At 38.2% G+C, this 27,033-nt stretch overlaps 2 protein-coding genes across 4 annotated transcripts in view; one reads left to right on the top strand and one right to left on the bottom strand.

Annotated features, from left to right (window-relative positions):
- Positions 1–5,628, bottom strand: part of map4k1 (mitogen-activated protein kinase kinase kinase kinase 1) — a 50,011-nt gene extending 44,383 nt beyond the window's left edge. The window contains exon 1 of one of the 2 annotated variants that reach the window (XM_088079327.1): positions 5,264–5,628. In XM_088079327.1, the coding sequence (XP_087935453.1) occupies positions 5,264–5,371 (108 nt within the window). In that variant the 5' untranslated portion in view covers positions 5,372–5,628. The remainder of the gene's footprint in view (positions 1–5,263) is intronic. The other variant, XM_088079326.1, reaches the window with a different exon arrangement.
- A 2,345-nt stretch (positions 5,629–7,973) lies between these two features.
- tyw1 (tRNA-yW synthesizing protein 1 homolog (S. cerevisiae)) overlaps positions 7,974–27,033 on the top strand; it is an 83,585-nt gene continuing 64,525 nt past the window's right edge. For both annotated transcript variants that reach the window (XM_042487317.2, XM_088079325.1), the window contains exons 1-7: positions 7,974–8,128; positions 8,368–8,495; positions 9,965–10,093; positions 11,558–11,659; positions 13,022–13,216; positions 15,156–15,446; positions 16,268–16,390. In XM_042487317.2, the coding sequence (XP_042343251.2) occupies positions 8,065–8,128; positions 8,368–8,495; positions 9,965–10,093; positions 11,558–11,659; positions 13,022–13,216; positions 15,156–15,446; positions 16,268–16,390 (1,032 nt within the window). In that variant the 5' untranslated portion in view covers positions 7,974–8,064. The remainder of the gene's footprint in view (positions 8,129–8,367; positions 8,496–9,964; positions 10,094–11,557; positions 11,660–13,021; positions 13,217–15,155; positions 15,447–16,267; positions 16,391–27,033) is intronic.

Raw genomic sequence — 27,033 nt, 5'->3', positions numbered from 1 at the left:
GCAGATACGGAAAACAACAAAACACACAACCAACAGGCTGCAAACACTGATGAACAGGGGCGGCATATCATTCACCCACAAAAAGCCGGCTTTTGGAGTTTGGATCTTATGTGGAAATTATTGCAAAAGTGGCAGCATTTGACAACTTCAGAACGATAAAAAACAATGAATCAAACATTGGCTCTAGATGGGGACATTTTTGCCAATAAATCTCTATTCCCAACTTGTCAAAATATGGTCTCTGTTGGTTTTGGATGCTCAGGGACAGTGTGTCATTTTATGCTTGTTGTTAAAATTGTGCAGTAAAATGTTCCATGCTGTCAGATCTGATTTTTGTGGATTAACATTGCTGCTAAATTAATGTTGCATCTTTATGTCTGTAAATGTTCCTTGTTGGGTAGTTCAATTTACAGCAATGCATAATTTCCTATAAGATCATCATATGTTTACAGCATGGCTGTCCTACGAGAACCATGTGTCTCTAAAAAGTCTGCCCTATTTTTATCTTTGTGACGATGCATTTACAGCTGATTCAAGAGGGTTTTAAAGAGTTTATTAAGGGGGAGGAGGAAAATATTCTGTAACACTGTATCCATCAGTTCATCACAAACATTCAACTTTAACACATCTGTAGATACATGTTTTTCATTGGACAAGTGTAAAAAGCTGTTTATGCTCTCACCACTGCTGATGGTGCAAAAAAGTGCTGCATTTGCAGACTGTTAAACTGAGAGTGCTGCAACACGTAGTAGAAAACAGTGCACGTGCATGTGATCATATCTGTGTGTGTGTGTGTGTGTGTCCATATGTTAAGGGAGAACAGCAATGCAAATGTCTCTCTCTCTCTGTAAAACAGAACAGTGGGGCCGGCTGACCTGTTTAGAGGAAGTGTGCTCACTCTGCAGCTAACCTGCTTTGCATCAGTAACTTTACTGTATCTCATTGTCGAACAGTTCAAGGACAGCAGAGATTTTATACTACATGATTCTGTAAAGCTGGATATTCCCCAAAATGGTCGAAATATCCCAAACAACATTTGTAAGAATTGGCCTACAGCTGCTGGTGAGAGTCTTACGCGCACTATGTCTGATAAAATACAAAACATTACGGATCTTTACCAGTTTGTTATTAAGATTTGAAATTTGGGGGTAGCATCCACAGAGACCTGCACATTAGTCTTCAGTGTTACTGCACAAAAACACTCTATTAAAACTTAGATACTTTATTTAAATACCTCTGTTCAGTCTGGAGATTTCATGCAATTTTCTAGGGCAGTGTTTTCAAAACCCCTCCTCTCTGAGTACCACATGTCATGTTTTAAAAGCTCAATATACACTTCGAACCCAGACAAAAGATGACCATTGAGAAAGAAACGTGGTTATATCTTTAGTCGTGGTTCTAAAACGGTGGTCCCACATCTCACAGTAGGTGGGTTTCTATTATACACAAAACTTCAGCGATATTTTAGAAATGTCGTTAAAACACAATTGTGAGATAATTGTGTTTCTATCGAGGGATGTTATGTAACTTCTCTGGTGATAACATTCCAAGAAGCATGGCGATGGATGTTCAAAACATTAGCAGGTTTTTATCTGTTGCAGCCAACGCACTAGCCATCATTATTTCCAATCCAAGGCCACGTAGGTGTGTTTTTCGAACGATATTAGAAAGGCAAGCCCCTTATACTGTATGTGGGAGCGGCCACATATGAGGGATTTCGTGGCGGTGACAGTCCACGATTTCACAGAGGAATTCAAAACATCCGGATGAAGAGTTATATGATGAAGAGTTATATGATGCAATAACAAGCGAAAAAAGTTTTTCCATCGCAATTTTGTGAGATATGGCTTTTTCAGATTGCCTAAAATACCACCTCATGCGAGCATACAAACTTTTTGTGATGAATGGGATTTTTTTTCCCAAAATTGATATGTTTTCATTAGGTGTATAATTTTTTATTCACAATTTCAATTGGTGCACTTTGACGGTTAACGCACGAAACTCACTTATCATGAAATGATGCACTGATCAGCACTACACTGCTAAATGCTTGTAGATGCGAATAAATACTTCAAACTCTCATGCAAAATTGGCGTGCCAAGTTGGCCTCTTTTCCCCAGCCACAACCGGATCCACATTCTCCTCCTCCTCCTCTTTTTTTGACACACATAAATGCCACTATAGCAAAGGCTGGATTTGTTTGTTAATATTTTGCTCTGACCACTACAGCACCGTAGATGGACGATGCATGCTGATGATGTTTTGTTCTTGTATATTGACGTTGATAGGCGTAGGTCGTAGCCTGCATTTCAGTAGGTGATGTCATTGCACATACTGCATACATCAAACTTGATGTTGTACCCAGAGTGTAGCTGAACTAAACTTACAAGATTTAAAAAATCTCACAGTCTGCAGGATGCTTTACATCGCTCACGGCTGCAACATAGCTAAAGTAAATGATCAGCTCGTCATCAAGCAGCCTCAGGAGGTCATAACGAGTTGATCATGTGCTGTGTTACAGCAGGGAGAGATCCAAAACATGCTGTTTTTAAGGTATTCTGTCACGACCTAAAAAGCTTTACTAGTTTATATTTGATTAAAAGTGGATCTTTCAAATGTAACAAAAACACAATTCTTATTTTCAGGTGATAATACACTAAAGAAAACATACTCATATTATTTTCCATTTCTGCATATATATCCCCCTATATCCTGCACTCTGGACCTTTTAGGACACTTCATGGTTACGCTCCTCTGCCCTGTACGATCAGATGTTCAGTCCCTCAGCGTTGAAAATTTTGGTGTTGTGCTCACCGGGATTTTCTTGACAAGTTTTGAAGGAAATATAGGTGTGATTTACTTCACTGCCATTTGCTGATTGCAATCACAAACCCGAGTGCATGCTCCAGCCCTGCTGGAGGAAGTGGTTTTACAAGAAGTGAAAGTGTTCTTGGCTGATCTTTTTTTGAGAGTTTTACTCCACCTGAAACACTCTAAACTCTGGATTGTAGTCAAACTGTTTGTAAGTGTTGATTTTTTTTTCAAGTGCTCATTTCATATTTTTTAGTTGTTTAAAAGCTATTTCAGGACCTGAAGCTCTAAATAAAACTTAACTACATAGGGAGCAGGTCCTCTTATATGGATTCCACCATGTTGCCATGTTTCTATAGTAGCCCAGATTGGACAAACCAAACACTGATTCACATTTTCACATCAACCATTTTAGTAAACAGCCCCAATGCCAAAATAGTGTTGTGAATACCAGTGCCGTGCACAGACATTATGCAGGGCAAGTGCTCAAGTGAAAAAAGTGGCCCCCTTCCACAAATATTTTTTGCACACGTGAAGCGTTGCTGGATGGTTTCTATCTACAGCCACCATAGGGTTTGTACATATTAAGCACTATCACACAAGAGGGAGTATTTAAAAAAGAATGGTTAGTAAAAAGTACAAGAAAATTACCTGAAAATTAGCAGAAGAAATTAGAAAATAAACTCCAAAAAAAAAAACAGAACAACAACAACAACAAGACATTGACCTATAAAAAGTGACTGAAAATTAGAATAATTCTGTAAAATTATTTTAAATATAGAATTATTATTAAAAAAAGTATTTTCTATCACTATGACAGACACTATGAGATGTTTTAATGGTGGTTAAATTTCATAACGGTGACAACAATGCTGAAGCTGAGGGTAAACACTGTGGTTACCTGGCAGTCCCTGAAGGTGCTCGATATGTGCGCGGCTGCCAAAAGGGAAGATGAAGAAGAAGGGGCAAGAGCTCAACTCAAATGCAGTTGTTAAGAATTGGTGCCAAGGGCCAAATTTAACTAGAATTACCGCCATGCAGTTGTATACCTCTGCGCACCAGTCAAGTTACATTTACAGTTTACATTCATGTCTGTGAAAACATAAATGCTTCACACACAAAAGATCTATACAAGCAGCACAGTTTCAAGGTGGTTCTTGAGGGTTCTTGAGTTATGACCAAAAACGTTTTTACATATTGCATTCACGAGACTAAAGCAGATGTAGTTTGAGCTCATTGTTGAGTCCAAGTGAAGGTTTGTGCCAAATTTCAAAGAATTCCCTCAAGGTGTTCTTGAGATATTGCGTTCACAAGAATGAGACAGACAAGGTCACAATGACCTTGAACTTTGACCTTTGACTATCAAAATCTAATCAATTTATATTTGAGTCTTAATTAACGTTTGTGCCAAATCTGAAGAAATTCTCTTGAGGCATTTTTTGAGATATTGCATTCACAATAATGAGAAAGACATACGTATGGATGGAGAGATGTATACAGATCTACGTACATCTATCTATGCACGCGTCTGTAGTACGTACATCCTGAAAACATGACGCCTCTGGCTATGGCTGTCACCAGTGCGGAAGCATAAAAACTAAAATATAAAAGAAAAAAGAAACAGGGGAAAAAACAGTCTCAAAAAATTTAACTTTTGTATTCAGAGGTCAAAAAGACAGGTGCTTGAGCATCACCTGAGGTCTACCTGTGCCCACATAAAACTGCTTTATTCTGTGTTTTTACAGGTTTAAAACACCTGGTGCATTTGTTATGGAGAGGAAGAGACCTCTGTGGATGATTCAGCTCCAAAAAAAACCTCCTGAACAATAAAGACTGAAGGAATCCTAATCTGAAATTCTCACCACTAGACGCCACCAAATCTCTCTAAATCTTGCTGTGCTTTTTTCACTCGGTGCACTGTCACAATCAATGTTGCTGCTAATCACTGACATATCCCAGGCTGTGATACTCACAAACAAAAGAAAAAGATCTATTTTGCATGTAGTATTTTGAAAATGATTCTTCTTTTGTTCTTCTTAAAGTTAATGAATATTTGATTTTTATGATTAGGGCTGATCAGAGTGATGCGAGTTTGTGGGTAAAATAAAGTGGGCCCTTAGGCTTAAGAACAATGAGAAAATGGTCAGAATCGGAAATTGTTGTTATACTGAGCTCATTTATGTCTAGGAGATACAGACTGGATGGAAAAACAGATCTTATTTTCAATTTTCCTTTTCTCTTCTCTAAGCAGAAGTAAGATATGCTTGACTTGAGATAACAGCGCGGCGAACATCCCCTAATGAAGTTAGTCAGCCTTGAACCAGTATCTCACCTCTTTTTCAAGAAGCCCTTTCCTTTCAAAGTTTCTTCAAATGTTTAAGATTTGAAGTCACTTTCAGGTATGAAACAGCAGCAGTATAGGAGTGTAAAAGCAGCATGTGGAAGCTCTGACCTTGTAAACTTCTCCGTAAGTTCCTCCTCCGACTCTCAGCAGGATCTCAAAGTCATCCTGAGGGTTCCTTGTGGAGATGTCGAGAGCCGCCCTGTGTTGGAAATCCATTTTGATGTTTAAGTTGCTAAAATTCCTCTTTAAGGCATGTCACACACACACACACCCTCTCTCTCGCTCACACACATACATGCTCTCACACACTCTACATCTACAGGCAACTAAACTGATAAACTTCCAGTGAGCTGCTGAGAGAACATGCTCTCTTTGTCTGACGTTTAGCTGTCTTCACACACAAACGCACACATACACACACACACACTGACACCTTCCTGTTTCTGTTTCTCAGCCTGGTATCGATCCTCTCTACCTCTGTCACACCTTCCTCTCTTCTCTCTCAAGCATTTTTTCTTAGCTCATTTGCATTATTCAATTTTGTTTCCTGTTGTGTGTCTGTGTGTGTGTCTGTGTGTGTGTGTGTGTGTGTGTGTGTGTGTGTGTGAGAGAGAGAGAGACTTTTTGTTGGTGTTACATTTTTGTTTGTTTTGTAGCAGTGTGTGCATTTTTGCTGCTTTTTAAAGAGCTAATGAAGGTAGAGTTCAGATTAAAGGTTAAAGGTTAAGATCCTCACAGCGGCAGAAAAAGATCTGTGTGTGTGCGCGAGCGTGGTGTGCGTAAGTGCGTGTGTGTATGTGCGTGTTGTAGATGATTAATTGCAGTTGTGCTGTTTGGGGTTTTCAGTGTAAGTTTCAGTCTCAGCTTCACGCCTACTAAAATGGTGTATGTGTGTGTGTGTGTGTGTGTGTGTCTGTGTGTGTACGGGTGTGTTCTGCAGCTCTGCAAGTAGAGTCATTCGTGCTTGGAGCTCCCTGTCAGCTTCCTGTTCAGAAGCAGATAAATGAGGGGCACCCGTTGCATCCTGTTAACGAGTAAAAATCACTCTATCAGCTGTGTACAGAATTTTAAAAAACATTTGTATTCATAGTTCATGCCGTTTAAATAACTTTTACTTAGGCTTCAGACATGTGAATGGCCTTTGTGGCAGGATTACATGCTGGCATTCATAGTTATCTATCAGGGTACCTGCTAGTCCTCATCTGAAAAATGTCATTCGAAGAGACATGGACGGACAAGGAAATGACTTAAAATGGCCACAAAGAAACATGAAAAAACACAAAGAGACACAAAATGACCACAAAGAGATGCAAAACAGCTCCACAGACTCACAATGACTACAGAAATGGGCCAAACAATAACAAAGAAAATGACCCCAAAGAGACACAAAATAAGCACAAATAGACTTAAAACAATTACACAGAGTCATAGAGGCTGCAAGGAGAAACAGAGTCACAATGACGGTGGAAAGGGGGGAAAAATCACAAAATGACTACAAAGACACAAAAAAATTGACAACAAAAAGACACAAGGCTCTTACAAAGTGATGCAAAACAGCTGCAAAGAGACATAGACTCACAAAAAAATTAAAGAGACACAAAATGGCCACAAAGAGGCACAAAATGACCATAAAGAGACACAAAATAACTACAAAAAGATAACAAGGAGACACATAATGACCACAGAGACTCACAATGACTACAAAAAGGGGCCAAACAATCACAAAGAGACACAAAATGGCCACAAAGACACTCAAAACAGTGACAAAGAGATGCAAACAGCTGCAAAAAGACACAGACTCACAACAACTAATGAATGTGGCAAAACAAACATATATAACATATATATATATATAACACCACATGCATTTTGAGTTAATATATCATCAATATAACATTAAAATCAAAGCAGCATTGAATCCCCGAAATTAAAAAAGAAATATAGCAAAAGCCACACATAAAGACTTCTTTTTGTATGATAAAAATAATGACTGACATATAATTTACTATAAAACACTAAAAATCACTTTTACAAGCAGGCCTACATTTGAAATAACAATTTCTGTGTTTTATTTCCACTTTATCATCATTTAATATTTATAGGGTGCTTGTTAACATGGTTTCAATATACCCTTGTTACTATTACTATTACCCTTGTTACTCCTTTTATTTTACACTTTAATTTAAAGGTTTGTTCTTTTATTAGAATTCTATCTGCTTATATAAATGTATCCCTTTTTTTTAATATGTATTGTTGAAGGTGTATATTTGTGCATCATACATGGGTACTTTTGGTTATTTTTATTTTAATCTTAAAACACTTTGTGCCTAGATTGAAATTTGATTTATTTATTAATTTATGTATTGATTTATTTATTTGTTTATTTTTGTATGTCATACATGGGTCTAACATTTTTTATTATGGAAATTGTTTAATTAGGAAAGCATTTTGTGTTTGTCTTTGAAAAGTGTTACAAAAATTAAGTTATTATTACAATTTATATTAAAATTGATTTTTCCTTGTACCTTTTAGTGTCAAATAAGTGTGACAAAAAAGAACTGTTATGTAACTTAATAAAGTTATAATGATAAGAATAGTAATTTTTGTGTTGTTTGTTCATTGTGGTCAAAAGTAAATGTGACGAAAATAAATTATGTTCTATTTTTGTTTTTTGGGATATAAAGAAAAAAAAACAAAACACAAAAATCCCGGTATCAGTGATAATCATAGACTGTAAGTCTATGGTAATGGCCAGTAGAAGGCAGCAGTACGCCACTATAGCGACTGATCTGCCGACTCCAATGAAGAGGAAGAACTACATTTCCCTGCATGCTCATCGGCCAAACAATATGGTTGCACACATCATCAACTAGCTGAGGACTGTGTATTTTAACTCACCGTTTGTAACGATGTTGAGTTTCTTCGTCATTACTTTTCTTTGCATTAGTCGCGTGTCCACCTCGGATACTAAAGGTGAGCTTTTTTTTATTTGAACGGACCAGGAAACTAACTTTACGTCATGTTTTAGCTGATGTGCGTACGTTAGCTAGCATGTTGCTAGTTGTGTATTCACTGCAGGTGACCTGAGGTTAGCTCCATGTTTCCCTCCTGTCGCTGCTTTAGTATTCGCAGCTTTCTGTTGAATTTGCACATGTTGTAACTAGTTTTATTCGTATTTCTTCCCTGAATCTTGACGTATTTTCTCCCTCCAGACTCACAGAATGAGTTCAGACCCGGTGAGAGTTTTCTCATGTCGGTTTGGCACAACAGGCTGTACCTGTATTCAGCTGCTGCTCTCCTTTTCGGGATCTGGTTCTCCCTGAAGGTGGCTCTAAAGAAGGTGAGCTGTTACCCACCAGAGGCGGAAAATAACTTAAATATTGTACTCAAGAAAAAGTACTGTTACGTTAAGCCTTAAAACCTGAGGAAATTGGCTCCATTTCTTATAAAAACATGGGAAGAAGGCAATAGGCAACGATAAAGAAATGAGCCAAGAAATTTGTAAAAAGTACAAGACAATTACCGGAATAAATAAAGATGAAAATAAATGAATAGAAGACAAAAAGAAGTGCTTAAAACGTCCAAATAATTTGTGAAATAATTTTAAATGTTATTTTGAACTTATAAAAACAGTTTTCCATAGACATTTTTCCCAAGACATTTTCCCTACATTTACAAAAAATAATTTTCTATAAATCCACTATTTTCTTGCAATTTGTGTAACATTCCTGTCAGGTTGCCCTTTGCCTTATTCCTCCATGTTGTTGAAAGTAGTTGCACCAATTTGCTCAGGCACTGAGCAACAAAAGACAAACATAATCAAAAAGGTTCAAAGAAATTAGCAAAAAGGTGCATGTAAATTACCTGCAAATTAATAAAAAAAAAAAGAAATTTAAAGAAAAGAAAAACAAGGAGATGACCTTGAAAATGTGCTTAAGAAATGTAACTTTTGTAACATAATTCTTAAGTTGTAATTATGGTAATTAGAAATATTGCTTTTCACTAGATATTTTTCCTAGCTTTTAAAAAATATTTTTCTTATTGTACAGTTTTTGAAATTTGTTGAACATTTCTTGCCAAGTTGGTTATTGCTTTTTTTTCCGTCCATGTTTTTGAATGAAAAGGGTGAAAAACCTTGTAAAAACATCCGAACGCATCACAAGGAAACTGATGTGGATCCAGGTTTCAAAGAGTTAAAGAAAAGTTACTCAAGTGTTTCTTCTATTCAAAGGAAAAAGTAGGTCAGTTACAGTTTTTCTCAGACCTTAATGAAACTGGGATGCACTTGATCTTCGTCATCAGACTCTCAGCAGAGCAGAAGTCTTCTCATGCAACTGTGTTGACACATTTTTTCACATCAAAACAGTTCATGCTGATCTCATAGGTAGACCTGTTGGATTATTTGTGTAAAACAAAGGGAAATATTTTATTCACAGCTGATAGAAATTACTTGCAAAATTACGAATCTCTCTAATGTACCTGTGTGAAACTCCACTGCACATCCTTTAATCAGCAGTAGGTCCTTAGCCATATCTATAACAGATGCAGCCCTGTTTTTCCATTTGCATGCATGGCTCAAAGAGGCCAAAGACACATACAAATGAATTCATGAACATGTTGTATATGTTTGCTGTATATGTTTTGGAACCACACTATTTAAAAGAGAAATGTATCTATTGAAAGCAAAAAAAAAATAAAAAGCCTCAGATCTTTAACTTAAATCTGTGAAAAACAGGAGCAAAAACAAGTGTTGTGTTTTGTAAATGGTATATATTTATTTGTCTTTGTCTTTCTCTGTTTGCTGTTTAGAAAAGCTTCTCCAAAGATGTCGGCCCGTGGGTCTATAAAGCTGTGAAAAGCAATGACAGCCACAGAGATGCTGTGGTTCATGTGTCAGAAGTTAAAATCTTCTACGGATCTCAAACTGGAACAGCAAAGGTACTGAAATTATCCTCACTGGCTCCTGATGTTAATATATAGACAAGATGATGCTGTGACTTGTGACTTTTTGTAAAACAGAAGTTGACAAAATATTCAAAATATGTTGGGATCACACCTTATTTGCACCTTACTGTTATCTGATTTTTATATTTGATATATATTATATTTTATCTTTGCGACACATTTGCTGTTTATTCCCTGTGCCAGTGTTAGCCGTGCTCATAAGAATTATGTTTTTGGGTTTTTCATTTGTCCATCCTATTCTTGTGTGCATGATATTTCAAGAAAGCCGTGAGAGAATTCCATCAGATTTTGCACCAACATTCACCTGAAATTGAGAATGAGCAGATTAGAATTTAGTGATCAAAGGTCATGGTAACTGTGGCCTTGTCTGTCTCATTCTTGTAAGACATGTTATCTTAAGAACACTTTCAGGGAGTTCCTTAAAATTTGGCACAAATGTCCACTTGGACACAACAATGATCAAGTAAGTAAGTAACGCTTTATTCATATAGCACTTTTTAAAACATGCGCTTACAAAGCGCCTCACAAACACACATACACACACTCTTAGAATAAATGAGTGAATGATTGAATTAATCAAGTTTCAATAAATTATCATTTGGAACACAAAACAATGAGGGACAGACAAGAGCAAAACAAATAAAAACATAACACTTGGAGCTGCTCAATAGGAAGGCTTGTCTATAAAGGTGGGTTTTCAGTTGACACTGGTTAGGTTGTTTATTTTTTTTATTAGGTTTTGTTGGTGAAAGATGACGATCATGGTGACCTTGCACAGTCTCACTCTAGCAAATGCGATATCCAAAGAACACCATAAGGGAATTTCTTCAAATTTGGCACAAACATTCACCTCAAGTGTAGAATGAACTGATTATAGTTTTGGTGGTCAAAGGTCAAAGGACACGGTGACCTCATAAAACATGTTTTTGCCGAATTCTCAAGAATTCAGATGCTAACTATGACAAAATTTCACAGAAATGTCTAATAGGATGTAAGGATGTGGTGATGACATTTAATGTCCAAGAGGTCCAAGGGCACCGTGAGATGATAATGTTCTGTTAAAACACTTTTCTGTCCATTACTCAACATCTTATCTCAGGGACAGAAGAGGAGACATTTGCTCACATATTAAATTGGTGATACTAATCTGTAGCATCAATCTGTCTGTAACTTTGCTGATTGAGTAGATCTTCTATGTGTAAAGCATCCATGTTTTCACAGACGTGGATGTAAACTGTAAGTACCACTTGACTGGTGTGCAGAGGTATACGACTTTCTTTGTATATTGCTCTCTTTGTTCCTGCACTTTTCCAACTTTGTTTTGCAACTGCTAACAGCAGTTTCCCTCTAGATAAATTAAGTTCTGTTTTATTGTATCTTAACAAATTTAACAAATCAAATTCTGTGATGTCTGTATGTTTTGCTGGATTTGTTCAGGGCTTTGCAAACACGCTGTCAGAGGAAGTGAAGAGTTTGGGTATCCCAGCAGAGGTGATTGACATGAAAGACTATGATCCAGACGATCAACTTGCTGATGAGGTTTGTTTGTTTGTTTATTAAGATCCCCATTATTCTGTATTCTTCGCCTGTAGATAGGTAGGTATTCCTCCTGGGGTCTCCATAATTTTCATTACCAATATTTCATTTACTAGATTACATACATACACATCCAGAACATTCATGCTCACAGTTCGACTAAACGCATTGCAGCACCAATGTAACACACATCAATTAACACAAACTCAACGGCCATCTCATATATACAGTAACTCCACATAATGATTTGTCTCTTCAATTGTTGAGAAAATAAAATCAAAATGTATTGATCAAATCACAAGAAAAGCTAGATAGATAGCTCAAAATAAATTTAATTTTTTATTAACTTTTTCTAAAAACATTGTATTTCTAGAAGGTAAAGTGAGTCCAAAGAGAAGAACCCTTTTTTAAAAATAAATTTGGTAAAGCACAGAAATTAGTAACCCTTAATTTTGACTAATGAAATGTAAGACCTGGCAAGTAGACCAGAATTAATCAATGTAAAATAAATCATAGCCATGTTTTTTTTCTTATTGAAAGCTTGACAACAAACTATAGTGTAAGCCTGGTGTGTTGAAATGTTCCTCCTCATTTTCCCTTCACTTTTTGCACGGATTTGATTCCTCACACTTCCATCACAGGGGACAAATGTGTTACACAAATCGTGCTCAGCTGAAGAGGGATATTTCAATATCAGAGATTGGTACGCAGGTTCACAGCAGGAGAAAGATTGCATTTTGACTGGAGACACAAGTCGCTCCACAGGTGCAACTTCACCATAAGTCAAGAAATCGCTGTTATTGCGACAGGTCCTGTTTGACACGAGACAAGTGACGTTTGCTGTTTGTTTACACATTACCTGTATGTACTTAAGATTTATTTTAGATTGATTTTCTGCTGTCCTCCACATCAAATTTTTGTCTTGGAGAGATGATTCAGGGGACTCAGTTTTGTGTAATTTTTCTCATGTAGCTTCTACATGTAATTAACTTTTCTAATAAATTTTTTTTTTTTTTTTTTAAATAAAATTGAAAAGAAGGGGTAAGATTTGATGAGCATTCACGTCCTTTTACTCATTTTCGGACACGAAATACTTACGTTTGTTTACTGAATATGTCACTGAATATGTCAGATGGGCATTCTGGTGTTGTTTTTCTTGCTCTTTTTTTTATTTTGTTCTCCTTTTTCATTCGGCATGTTGGGAATAAGGACCTAACTAACCTAACTAATTCAAGTTCAAAATGTGCATATTGGAAAGTTTCCTGCTTGACTGCTTTGCAAGATTTGTATCCAAGACAATGTGTTAAATCAAGAAACGACAGTTTCAAATATTTATTGAAATGCTCTTCTTCGTCTCTGCTTCAGTGCACCAACAAGTCCGTCTGTGTGTTTCTCGTGGCCACCTACACTGACGGACAGCCCACAGAGAACGCTGAGTGGTTCTGCAAGTGGCTGGAGGAGGCGTCCACTGACTTCAGATACGGGAAGACATACCTCAGAGGCCTCAGATATGCAGTGTTCGGTCTTGGCAACTCCGTTTATGTCGGCCACTATAACACGGTAAGAAGGGGTTTCTATACCAAGTAATATAGTTTACAATCAGTTTTTTAAGCATATACAGAGCTATAAGTTTTACCAGCTGTAGCATATTCCAGTCCAAACCTAACCAAAATATCAACTTAGGCCAAATCCCATTTCTTATTTTTGCCACTGTGTCATTTTGAGTTCCACCTTGCACTTAGCATTACGAAGGGGTAGTGGTTGAAATCTGCTTTTTTTGTCTTTTTTTTTTTTTTTTTTAGTAACAATTATTTTTTGGGCTTTTATTGCCTTTAATGGACAGGACAGTTTAAGTGTGAAAGAGGGAGAGAGAGAGAGGGGGCGACATACAGGGACGAGGCCGGAATCGAACCTGCGGCTGCTGCAGGGAGGACACAACCTCTGTATATGGGACGCTGCTCTATCCACTGAGCCACCAGGCACCCCTGAAATCTTCTTTTATGAAATGGGACAACTATTAAAGACCCCGATACGTCAAAAATATGTCAAAATGTGGGACTGTCATGCACAAATCTACAACCACAATGTAACGTTTAGCTGGCTAGCTACCGAGACATCAGCATTATAGTGATTTCTTTTGTTATGCTTGTTATAAAGAAAGGGACCATAATAATTTCAAGGATAATACTTTGTTTTTCACTGTGGTAATTAAATCATTATTAATAAGGAAAATACATTTGTGGGTTTCTTTTGTTGCATGTGCAACCATTCTGTTGACTTCTCAACGCAATAGAGGCGTTGGGTGTGATGCAATGGACGTGTTAGACGCAATGCGATGGATGCCAATACGTGTATTTCACATCTTCACGAAAGTTTTAACTTTTCAACATGAGCGAGAATTTTGCTTGAGGCTTTTTTGCATAGCCTGTCAGATGAGATTCACCATTTCTGAGATCCAGAATTGAATCATAAACAATGTTGCTGTCTGTGGACACACGGAGCTTCGCTCAGCATCAGTGCTGTACAGAGAAAGAACAAATAAGGAACTGACGGGCTTGGAGATCAGTGAGCAAAGCTATAAAGTTACATGGTAAACTCTGAAAATACACCTGTGTCTTGTGTAAGCTGTTTTTTTTTGAGGTGCCGTTAGCTGCTGTTAACCAAATTAGCCGTCAGCTGCCTCCCCTGGCTAACGCAAGCACAACCACAGCCGCTGAGGGTGAATTTTCACTAGTTGTAAAATGCTCCAAAAATGCTCCAGCTGCCGTATACATGCAAGTAATGCTATACAAATTTTTTTTATCGTGTTTGGCGTGAACAAGGTGTAAGACTTCACTCTACCACTCTATCCCAACAAGAATTGAGATGTTCACACCTAAAATTAACCATGTTAAACATATTAAACAGGTAAAGTCTAAGTGGTAGGGGCAACAGGTGTATTGTGATGGCCTTTAGTCAGCATCCAGTAACTATTGAGGCCCATACAAACCAACCCGACATCTAAGAACTAGTGGCTCAAAAGCCATGTGTTGTATTGACTGTTGTCAACGTGTGAGAGAAAATAACTCTCCATACCAGCCGACAGCGGCCGTCTGTAATCATCATTCAAAAGGGGAAACAGGAAGACTGTCTTGACGGTAGTTAGCCAGTTAACACATGAACAACACAATCCAGTGTTAAAAGAACAAAATTTACTATGTGCCAACGAGCAACAATGCAAACTATCAGGAAATGTTTCTGCTAAAGAGCTCAATGTCAAAAGAAAAATAATCTTACCTGATATATTCATTTACCAGCCTTTGCTGACGCCGATTCAACATGCTGAATTGGCCAAAAGAAGCCAACATAGCACTGACTAGGCTGACAGATGCTCACCAGCAGCTAAACTTTGACTGACGGTTGACCGTCTTGTTGTGACAGGGCCTTTACAGAAGCCAAGAACAGCCATCCTTTATTTGGGTAAACCCCATTTAAACAACTTGTCTTTGTGCCTCACCAGGTTGGTAAAAATGTGGACAAGTGGCTCTGGATGCTGAGCGGCATGCGGATCATGACCAGAGGAGAGGGCGACTGTAATGTGGTGAAGAGCCGTAATGGCAGCATCCAGGCAGACTTCCTGGCCTGGAAGGTGAAGTTCCTGATCCGTCTGCAGGCTCTGGCCAAGGGGGAGAAGAAGAGCTGCAGCGGGAACTGTAAGACCAGAGGCTCCTGTAAGAACAAGAGGAAGGACAGACCACAGGAGGAGGAGGAGGAGGAGAAGAAGGCAGCTCCACAGAGCCACAGCTCGGAGGTAATGAAAGAAACATTTATTTCACTACTGCACTTTTCTTCAAAATAGGGGACTTTTGATTACAGATATCTTTAATTATACCATATCTAATCTATTTATCTGTCTATTAAACCTTTGAAACCTGAGAAAATTTTCTGTATTTCTCTTCAAAACATGGGAACAATGCAGTGAGCAACTTCAAAAGAAATGTTCTAAATATTTGAAAAACATAACAAATAAATAAATAAATGAATAATGTATCCAGTATGTACATGCACACACCAGCAAATGTCGTATGCATCACACACAGACGACCAGCTGTCATGGCAGCAGACACCTCAGAGGCAACTCAAGCTGAGACTTTGTCCCCTCCGTCTGCACTCAATGATGGCACTCAGCAGAGGTGACATTCAACTGGAACCAAGAGTAGCTGAGAACTGTGCAGCGGGGACCGTCACCGTGATTTATCTTCCCACTAAACCGCTCGTGCGTTTTACCCTGCTGCAGCAGAAGCTTCGGATCTCGGCTGAATTGTGATAAATCCTCCTGAACTCCATAAACATGCACATGGTCTTCTTAGTTAGTCAGGCAGCCCAAGAGGCGATAACGATGTGCGATAAATGCGTTCCATATGGGGTCCCTCGCTTCATTATGAACACGTTTTTAATTGGTTATGTGTTGGAACATGTGTAAGTCTCTCTGTGCTGCAGGATCATTTACAGTTCCTACTCCATCATCTGTCTCACCATGTCCTTGACCTTTTTTTTTTTTGGTAACAACAGCCTTATTAAGTTTTATTAAGCATATTTTTTTGGTTTCTGTTTTCTAATTTGTTGTTTCAGGAGGATCTGATGGAGTCCAGCAGTGATGAGGAGGAGTCCGGCCTCCAAGATGAGAAAAAATCTGGTTCAGTGGTCGACGTGGAGGATCTGGGCAACATCATGAACAGTGTCAAGAAAGCAAAGGTCAGTTACGGTCCATCTCACCAGTAACAGCACTTTTAGTAATACATCTTTTTTAGTACACTACGCAAGTCTACAGCTAATAAGTGTTAGGAGTAACATATTACAAAAGTAACGATTTGCAGTAATAAATTACTTTTTATTTATTTATTTATTTTTTTAGCATTTATGAAGTAATATAGAGTGTTACCGACAGGATTTTGGGTAATATTACATTACAGTCAGCGGGTTTCCATATCAGATTCACAAAAATCTTAAGCAATTTTTTTGAAATGCTGATAAACCGCAATTGCGAGATGACTGCATTTCCACTTAGTGATGTTCTGCGACTTCTCCTCTGGTGGTGACATTCCAAGAAACATAGTAATAGATGTTCAAAACATAAGCAGCTTTATTTCTATTGCAACCACCGCACTCACCATCATTATTTCCAATCTAAGGCGACATAGGCGTGTTATGCGAGCAATTAATGAAAAGGCGAGCCCATTATACATGGGAGAAGCCACATATAAAGGATGTCTGGGAGGTGATAGTCCATGATTTCACAGAGGAATTGAGGATTCAAAACTTCTGGATGATCCGCTCAACTTTTAAAACAGTTATGTGATGCAATAACACCTCTTGCGCCTGCTGCATCCTGCCCGAGGGAGCCAGTTACTACTGATAACCAAGTAGTCACAGCATCATGTGACCTAGAAAAGCCAATATTGCAAGTATTGCGATCTATTTTTTTTGGAATTGCCTGAAATACCTTTTCATGGGAGTGTAAAACTTTTTGAAATTTTTAAATTGACGTGTTTTTTCACGTCAATTCAAATTTAAATTTGCAATTAGATTTTTAATGGAAACCTGGCGACTGTCAGATAACATGTTACCACCCGAAATAAAGTGTTTTCTTTATTCTGTTCTGTTTATGGTCTTATTAACTACCAATAATCAGTTTTGGTATCAACCCTGATAAAAACAATATCGGTTGTACTCTGCTTTTGAGGTTATTTTGTGGAAAGTAATGTAATAAGTAATTTGGAGAATTACATTGTATGTAATTGGAGAATAATATTGTATAGTAACTTATGACTTTCAAATGAAGGCAACCAGTAACATAATGTATTACATTTTAGAGTAATCGACTGAACACTGCAGCTGACAATCAAAAGAATAATTTCTGTTACTTTATTCCACCTTTCCCTAGCTTCAGAGAACTACTACAGAATGAAATAAAATATTGAAAATGAGCATTCAGAAATATTAAAGTTGACATTTATTTAAAACAAGTGAAAAAAGGAAAGGAAAGAATGAGCATCTAAACATACACAAGCATACAGACATCCCCGAAAAGGAGTGGGAAGAAGTGCAAATCCCACCTATTTTCCATTAGTTATTAAAAAATAATTGACTTGCTTTCATTTTTTTAATAAATAAAGTTCTTAAATTCAATTTATTAAATTTAATAAATTATGAACTTGACTACATATAAACTATGAACTACACAGACCATAAATATCTATATGTAAACATATCTACATTATTTTTTTTAAAGAAAAAGTGGAAAGGGAGAAAAAGGAAATAATACAAAACAGGACAAAATAAATAATTGTACAATAATCCCTGAAAACACCTGGGAATTATCAACCCCCCTCTTCACCCTTGTACCTGTATATTTAAAGCATTTCATAATTTTACACCACAGATTGAAATACAAAAACTTTTCATAGTTGCGTGTACCCTGTGGATTTTGAAATGAAAATCCTCCCCTTAAGTTATAACCCCCCTTAAGGGGTTATATACGCTATAACTGTAAATTCGAGTGAGATCAGACCTCAGCTGCCTGCTTCACCGTGTTACAGTCAGACTGCGGCTGAATCATTTTAAGCTGGAGTTCCAGTCTCATCCAGCAGGTTTATTTCCAGTGTTTTGGCATTGAGGTCTCTGAGAGGGCACCATCGTGGCGTTAAGCTTCAACCACCTTTGTGCAGACAAAGCGCGTTGAGTACAAAAAGTGAGGGAGAAGTGGCAGATGGGTTGATAGACACCAGACCCCAGCAGGCGAGAAGTGGAGACTTGCGTAAGAGTGAGGACGCCCACTTCACACACTTGTGAGGAACAAGTGACTCAAAAAGACAGCAGAAAAAATGAGAGAGGAGAGGCATTATCAGCCGCCTTTATAGGCTATTGTGAGAGGGCTGTGCTGAAGACGTGAGCTGTGAAGGTGAGGTCAATAGACGGAACATAGAGGCACTCGGTGGGCCTGTGCTTTTGAGCTGTAGATCACTGTAGAGAAGTCACCCATGGGTGTACAAAGGCCTCCAGAGAGAAAGCCTTTGATTACAGCTGCTGCTGCCTGGTTTATACTACAGGCCAACAAATGTATCCTGATTACAGAGTAAAAGTAAAATAAATGTAAAAATGTTGATAAAACACAGTTGCGAGATGACTGCGTCTCCACTGATGGATGGTATGCAACTTCTCTTTTCGCGACAACATTCCAAGAAGCATGACTATGGATGCTCAAAACATTAGCAGCTTTATTTCTATAGCAGCCACCGCATTGGATTCAAAACTTCCTGATGATCTGCCCGACTTTTAAAGAGTTATGTGATGCAGTAACACCTCTTGTAGCGCCTGCTTATAATGCCCGATGGAGCCAGTTCCTAACGACAAGCGCTTAGCCATAGCATCATGTGACATATAAAAGCCGAAAAAGTGTTTCCAATTGCAATTTTGCAAAAGATGTCTTTTTCGAATCACCTGAAATAACTCCTCATGTGAGTGTAAAAACTTTTTTGCAACTAATGTTTGTTTTTTTTTCAAAAAGGATGTGTTTCTATTAAGGGGATTTTTTTTTTTGCAGTTTCAATATGTGCAATTTGAGGGTTAATGGAAACCTGCCTAATGGAGGCTACAATGTTTTACCAAAACTCTCAGCCACTAGCAAGAAATGCCAAACTTCAGCGCACCGTCAAGCTGCTGCAGTTTGTGGCGTAGCTTTAATATTTAGGGCTGTTTTTGCAAAATGTTTTTTAAAAATGTGCTGGCCTCAGGGAGAAATGCTTCAGTGGCCCCTAGCAATGGCTACAACTGAAAAAAAGACGCTCACAAAATGTGATGCTTTTGGTGCAGCAACAAACAGAATAGAATATTAATACTTTATTAATTCTATGAGGGAAATGATTTTGTTACAGCAGCAAAAAAGAGAGCAGCATCTGAATAACATATTTATTAAAATGGCAAATAAAACAACAATAATAAAGATATGTACAGTATGTACAGAGAACAAACAAACAAACAAAAAAGCCAAATGGATTAAAAAGAGCAATAAAAAAGAAAATAAGTGTGGAAAAAGTGAAGATGGATGTGAAAACATGGTAGTGTGCAGAACTGGCAGCAGATGAGTCCAGTGCAGATGGTGAGTTCCCCTGCCACACAGAGGGCAGCTGTTAAAGAGTATTATCGCAGAAACTTCCTATCACAGCTTTTGACCTCAAATCAAACTCTTGTTAACCATTTTTTTTCCTCTAAAGACAAAACTGAGTTAAGGTATTTTGCGGTGAAGGTGAGAAATTCATTTTGCGTGTCTTTTAGTGACTCAGTGGTGGAAACAATGCTACATCTCACCGGAGACTTTGTTCTCATGTTGTGCAAACAGTGGTGGACCGCAGCTGGAGTTTCCGTGTCTCACGCAGACTTAACAGATCCTCTCAGGCTTGTCCTTTCTCGTTTCACATTAATATTACAGTATTTTGTGTGTAAACTCTATGAGGGTGGGACAGGCGTTTTTGTAGGACATGAATGTGTTTTTTATACGTCATGACTGGGAAAGTTAAAGAGGCATCAGTTGGTGACTTGGAGGAGCTCAGTACTTTTTTAGTTATGTGTGCTGCAGTGAAAGGAGCCAGAACTGTTTTTAAATTTTCATGATGCATTTTCATTCAGCTTTTGTAAAGTATGTTCCTGTTGTCATTCTTTTTCCCTGGAGACACTCCCATTTATTGTTGTAATTAGAGCTGGGCAGTATATTGATATCATATTAATAACATGATGAGACCAAATATAATCTTGGATTCTGGCTATTGTGATATGATGATGTGTTGTCTTTTCTGGCTTTTAAAGGCTGCATTACAGTGACGTGAAGTGATTTTATGAACTTACAGACTGTTCTAGCTGTTTGCCTTTGAACTTTAGTGTCAAGTTATAAAGGTAAAGTGAAATTTGCTCTCAGTGTTACAGCTGGAGATGAACCACATGTGACTGTGGGTGGGAGCTCACTCTGGCTGTGTTTGACCACTAGGTGATGGCAGAGACTCATTTACAGACGGCTCATATCTTTGAGTGAACCACTTTAACACCATACTGTCATTTATTTTACCAAAGCTGTTTGCATGAATTCTCCCTCTGCACATGAGCAGCTTTTATCTCAGGGTTTGTACATTCATGAAAAATGTTGAATAGTCATGGAAACTGCGAAGAGACATTTCCAGGACTAGAAAAAAATTGCGAAACTAGGCCCTTTGGAAAACTGCAAATTGCAAATTCAGTGTTTTAAAAAAAAAAAGCTGCCAATTTTTTTTTTCTTGAAAATTGCTGAAGAGAATCTCTGCGCACCTGAATGTGTGACAGGTGCGCAGAGCACGGCATGAGCATGAGCTTTGTCTGTTGACCTGTATTTTTTCCAAAATCCCAACTATTTCCCAATGCAACTTTAGTCCTGAAATCAAAAAGTTCTCATCGTCTTCTTCTTGGCTGCATGCCATCATCTACCTGGTCCTGTGTGACAGTGATACAGAATTTCAAAATAAAGGCGTGTTCTAATGCGATCGATCAATGCCTTTAATTTGCATCAATGATGTTGGATAGTTGATCATAGTTTTGATGATGATGATGATGATTGGGTGACAGTAGCTATACATATTGTAATTGTAGTATTGATGCTGATGTTGATATGGTAGTAACAGTAACAGTACATTTTGTACTTGTGAGCTCTACTGCAGCAGCGGTCTTTATGGTGCCGGTCCTGATGCTGCTTCTTGTAACTGTCATGACCTGTTGATGGTGCTTTGTATTACATTGGAAATGGTTGATGTTATTAGGAGATGTTGTCTTTTTTAACATCCACTGAATTATTAGAGGCCCTATGGAGTTATGGAGGACACCTATTTATCTGCTCCTGTGGAGCTTGAATGTGTTTATAGGTACAAGTCACTCTGTGCAGATTAATGTCAACTGTCTTATGTTTTTGTGTCGTATTGTTTGTGCTTTATGTGTTTATGTATTATGTTTTTACACTTGCTGCAACACAAAATGCCCTCTGGGACAAATAATAATAAAAACTGAATTAAACTGAAATAAAATGAATTGGGTGGCAAGGTGGTGTGGTGGTTAGCACTCTCACCTCACAGCAAGAGGATCCCACGTTCATGAGTTTGCATGTTCTTCCCGTGTCCGTGTGGGTTTTCTTCGGGTTCTCTGGCTTCCTCCCACATTCCAAAGACATGCAGGTGACTCTAAATTGTCTGTAGATGTGAGTGTGAATGGTTGTCTGTCTCTATGTGTCAGTCCTGCAATAGTCCAGGCGACGTGTTCAGGGTGTACCCCGCCTCTCGCCCAGTGACAGCTGAGATAGACTTCAGCCCTACTGCAGTCCTTAAGAGTCAAGCGGTTGTGGACAATGAATGAATGAATGAATGAAGGACAACTTGATATCAAGATTGATGGATCATTACAGCCCTAGCTATAATAGATTATCCATTGGAATGCAGCACGAAATATGCAGCACAATTGATTCACTTGTATTATTTACCTCAGCTGAGGAGGTTATGTTTTTGGTTCAGAGTGTTTTTTAGACAGCAGGACAATAAAAAAAAAACTATGTCCCAATTTTCATGAAAGTTGGTGAAAGGGTGCATTATTGGCCGAGGAAAAACGTATAAAATTTTGTAAATGTTATGAATATCGGTACGGATGCATTAATTATATTTCACTTTCATTAACATTCGGAGATTGAGCATTTGGCCTTGGTGGAGATATCTGCTCTCTGAGTGCCCTTCTGTTTTTTATAATTTATCGAGGCTCTGGTTCTTCAGACCCGAGGTCAGTTTTGATCCTCTTTTTATGAATCTCCACTAAACAGATTGTAAAACATGTTCTCTTCGAAATTCTGCCCAGGAGCGTCCAAGGGAGCATGTAGCATTAATTGTTTAAATGTCGGTAAACTGTTACACAGAGGAGAGGGTTTGACATCCACCGCTGAGAGCACAAATATCTTAAACTTAAAAAAAGAAAACACTGCACTGATCAGTCAGTCTGTTTTTGTCCCGGGTCGTTCAGAGATTAGGGCTGTTTTCAGTCACTCATGAGCTTCGTTGGTTGTGGCATTTTAGACTCATTACACCGAAATAAACATCTGTGTCTACTTGAGTTTAATCTCACTGTTACTGAAAAGTGTCAGTAGCTGTTCACCAATCATCTCTCACTTGGAAAAATAAGTTATCCAACACGACATGTTTCTTTCTTTTTCTTTTTCACCAACATGTCCATTTGTTGATGCCGATCTATAAAAAAAGCTGCAGAGCTAAATGTGGCAGAGGGATTTGTCTCTTGATGTCATGAGGATGACTGGATCACGGCTAAGCTTGATGATGATACATGTTTGCCTCAACAGTTTTTCTTCAAGTGTATCCAGTAACAGATCTCCATGCATGCTGGCCCAATCGTAGTCTGCATCAGTCTTTGGCTGTAGTTCTATTTGCAGTCTGCCCAGTGCCGTTAAGCTTCGCTTCCATAGTTTCTCTAATTGATTTTGCACAGATGTTCATTGTATTGGCATCCAAACTTTGTCCTATGAGGTTTTGGTTTCTGGCAGAGTGGTCCATTCCATGCTGTGGGGCTGCTGCCAGATGGAACGGGTCATTAACCCAAGCGGCCACACAGCTTCCTGGGTTTGATGGTTTCAGCTCAGTGTCCAGAGGGAAAATGCAGAGATTAAGATGCTCCTTTCACTAAACCATTTTGAAACCTGAGCAAATTGCCTTGATTTCTTTCAAAAACAGGAAGAAAACAATGAGCAACCAAAGAAGAAATGACCCACATATTGGCAATACAGTCTAAAATAGGAGAGCAGGCCAATATAGTGACTTTTTATTTTGGCAATAAACCCTCCCTGCTATATTGGAGTTGTGTCCTATTTTTCAACTGTATCCACTTTAAGGATTCAGTGATTTTGCGAGTGAACATGTTGTGTTTGATTTTTGCCAAATATTGGTAGTTTCTTATTGCCTTTTTTCCATATTTGGGAAAGAAATCGCACCAATTTGTTTGGAGTTTAAAGGTTCAGATACTTGTGAAAGGAATCTGAAAGAAGCACAAGAAAAGTGATGTTGCTCCAGGTTTCAAAGGGTTAAACGGCAGTTGTTTTACCTCAAACGCAAGGTTGATATAGTTTATGATTTCTTGTCTGTTTAAAGGTGAGGTGTATAAGATTTAGGGGCATTTGGTGACATCTAGCAGTGAATTGCAGATTGCAACCAGCTGAAATGTCTCCTGGTTAGAATTCCTTCATTGTTCAGGAGGTTTTCACCAGGAGCCGAATTATCCACAGAGGACCAGGTAATTAAAACCAGTAAAAACACAGAATAAAGCAGTTCACGTTAAAAATCGGTCACCAGTACACTTGGCACACATCAGGGGCTGACGCTAATCTGCTGGGAACGATTGCTCAGCTTGTTTTTTTTGTTTGGTTGTTGTAAAATTACAATCAGAAATATTTTATCAATGCCCGGGGAAATTGTGATTCATATAGTTGCGCTACTGCTAAGCAACAGTTTTAAGAATAAAAGTTTTAAAATAAATATTAAGTAAAAGTATAAAATGAAAAATAAAAATAGTAGTAAAAATATAAAATAATATGTGCATCTTGCTTCAATTTCACACCAGTATGTAAAAATTAAAAAAAAATTAAAATATGTATTATATGTGTGGAGTATGTTGACTTCATAAGAATTTAGAATAGAAAAATACAAATATATGCCTTCTACTACGTTCCAATGTACAAACCAGTATGTAAAGGTTTACAAATATCAAACCATATGTGCGTTATTTCACAGTCTACAACAAAATATATACACAATAGGACAGGAATAAGAAATAAATAAAATATATGCAGTACATGGCCTTTTCAGAGAAAATATTCTTTGTATTTCAAATATTTTATTTCAAATTATCTTTGAAATCTTGGAAAATCTTGGAAATGTATTGGTAAAATGTATATGAACCCTGATATTATATTTTCAAGGCAGCACTGGGGTAACCTGGTAAACATTTTATTTCAAATTTGGATCTCAGTTTTTGAGGTTTCATTTACTCATTTTATTCCCAAGTTTCTTTGTCTAGCAGATGCTCTTTCCCACATGTACCTTTCCATTTGTCCCGTGATCACCTGCTTGCTCTGTGTGTCATCGCTGCGCTGTCCGTCTGCATCAGCCCCATGTTGCGTCACGTTTCCAGAGCACAATGCGGTGCTGTGAGATGTCCCAGTTCTGTTCGTCCAGACGGGTCCGGCCACGACTGCTTGTCTGTGAGCTCTCAGGCGAGGGTGGAAGCCGAGCAGTGGGAACCAGAGATGAATCGCCAGGGCTGCACGCAAACACCACAGGGACAGATTGTTGCACTGTTGGCTTCATGTTTGGTATGCTGTCAGGATCTTGCATGTCAGGGATGCAGTAAGTGAAGGTGGACATTTGTGCTGGCTGAGAGCAATAAATCCCAGTTCGGGGTTTAAATTGTAGGCTGCAGAATTTAGATATCTGGCGATGTGAGCCACATGATTGTATCTGCAGGTGGCAGATGCTATTTAAGATCGACTGCTTGTGTGAGTTACTGTCCGCCTGCACTGATAACTGGAATAAAACCTGCATTAAAGTGTCCTTTAAACCACCCAAAGTAAAGCAGCAACACACTTGAATTGCAGAGATGAAGGAAGTTTCCAAATGTCATTCAGCACAAATCCTTTTCCATTCGAGTATGAGATGTGGGTTGATTGTGACACAGCACAGTGGCACATGCTGCCTCCATGAGCACTTCTCCAAAGTTGTAATTACCAGAGGGAAAATGGGAAATTTTGATAATACCCGAGTTGTGACCTTTTTGTGATGCTTCAAGGCAGCAGAAATGGTGGAAAGCATGGAAACAGTGTCAACAACTGACAGTAGAAAAATCTTATTATTCGTTATTTTGTTCGTTGTAGCTACTTTACTACTACTACGTTGTAGTTGCACATTTTACTATATGCATCTAAAGAACAACCCACCTCAGAAACTCCAACCTTCCAACATGAACGCAGCATTACTATTCACAGCATCTCCTGTCAACAGAGGAGCATCTGTGGGACCGTTGCCTCTGTCTTCCTGTACGCGGGCACACATGGCCTCAGCTGCACAGAGCAGAAAGAGCTGCTCGATGGCTACACGGGCTTCGATTTCTTCCAGGTGGAAGGTGAAAGTAGACCATTGTTGGGTTTGTCAGCAGAAACAAATGGGCTCTGAACATCTGAGGTCGTGTTCAGATGCTCAATACAATCCTGTGCCCCACATTTACTCTTTCACTCCCTTAGGTGATGCACAGGGGTTTTTTTTATGCACACAAAAGACTTATTTGTCTAAAATTTTGGTCGCAAATTTGTTAAAATCTCTGTTAGCGAGCACTTCTCCTCTCCCTAGATAAATCATCTACCTGACAGATGTTGCATATCGAGATGCTGATTAATTGGCGTGATTAAGGTGCACACGCTTTTCAGATTGAACGTGCCACAGCCCTCCGTCCCCACAGAGCCCTGCTCTGTCTCATTTTCATCCCTGCAGCTGTGATATGGAGTGTCGTTGCTTATGCTGGCTGTATATGTGCCTTTCACAAACATGCCCAAAAAAAACCCAAGTATTGTTCAATTGTTACTTGTAAGCTGAACGATACTGGAACTGTAGGGTCGATGCTGATACCAATATTAGGGAAAAAGACTTTTATTGATCATCGGCGGATATTCTATACACCTATATCAATATATATTTGTTTATATCTGGTTACTTGTGACAAAAGATTTGAAATTGAAGAAGGATATTTTACAGATTAACAATAAAATGTATTCTCAAAAATGACATCAGTGGACTGAAACAGTAAACTTGATTGGTAATTTAATTATTATAAATAACTCAAGGCATCTTTTTCTGGAAAATGTTTTTTTTTTTTTTTAAAGTTCCATATTGGTATATATTGGACAACATATACACCAATACTTATATATATGTGCGTGTGTGTGAGGCCAGTATCAGCTGATAAAAGCAGCTGACCGATAGTACATGAAAAGTTGAACATAGAAAACGTGTTTGTGCTACACCAAAACACAGCAAAGACTCAAACATGACTTATTTGTTACAGACATTTACTCACCAGTGTGGCAGATATCCTCCCGAGATTCTACCTGCATTTGGCACTTGGCAGGTGTTAATTTCAGACCTTGCCATTCCTCCTAAAATTGTGACTCATGTTGCAATATCTGTCAAAATAATAGCAATTATATGTTTAATTTTATTTTTGCATATTAAGCAGCTCTAGTATAAACCACATACTGTATATAAAGATAAAGGACATGAGAGCTCCCC

Source organism: Plectropomus leopardus, chromosome 6, assembly GCF_026936395.1.
Source record: "Plectropomus leopardus strain MGB_pleo_1.0 chromosome 6, ASM2693639v1, whole genome shotgun sequence".
NCBI lineage: Eukaryota > Metazoa > Chordata > Actinopteri > Perciformes > Serranidae > Plectropomus > Plectropomus leopardus.
Note: the sequence above shows the minus strand (reverse complement) of the source record. Positions and strands in the feature narration are given on the sequence as shown.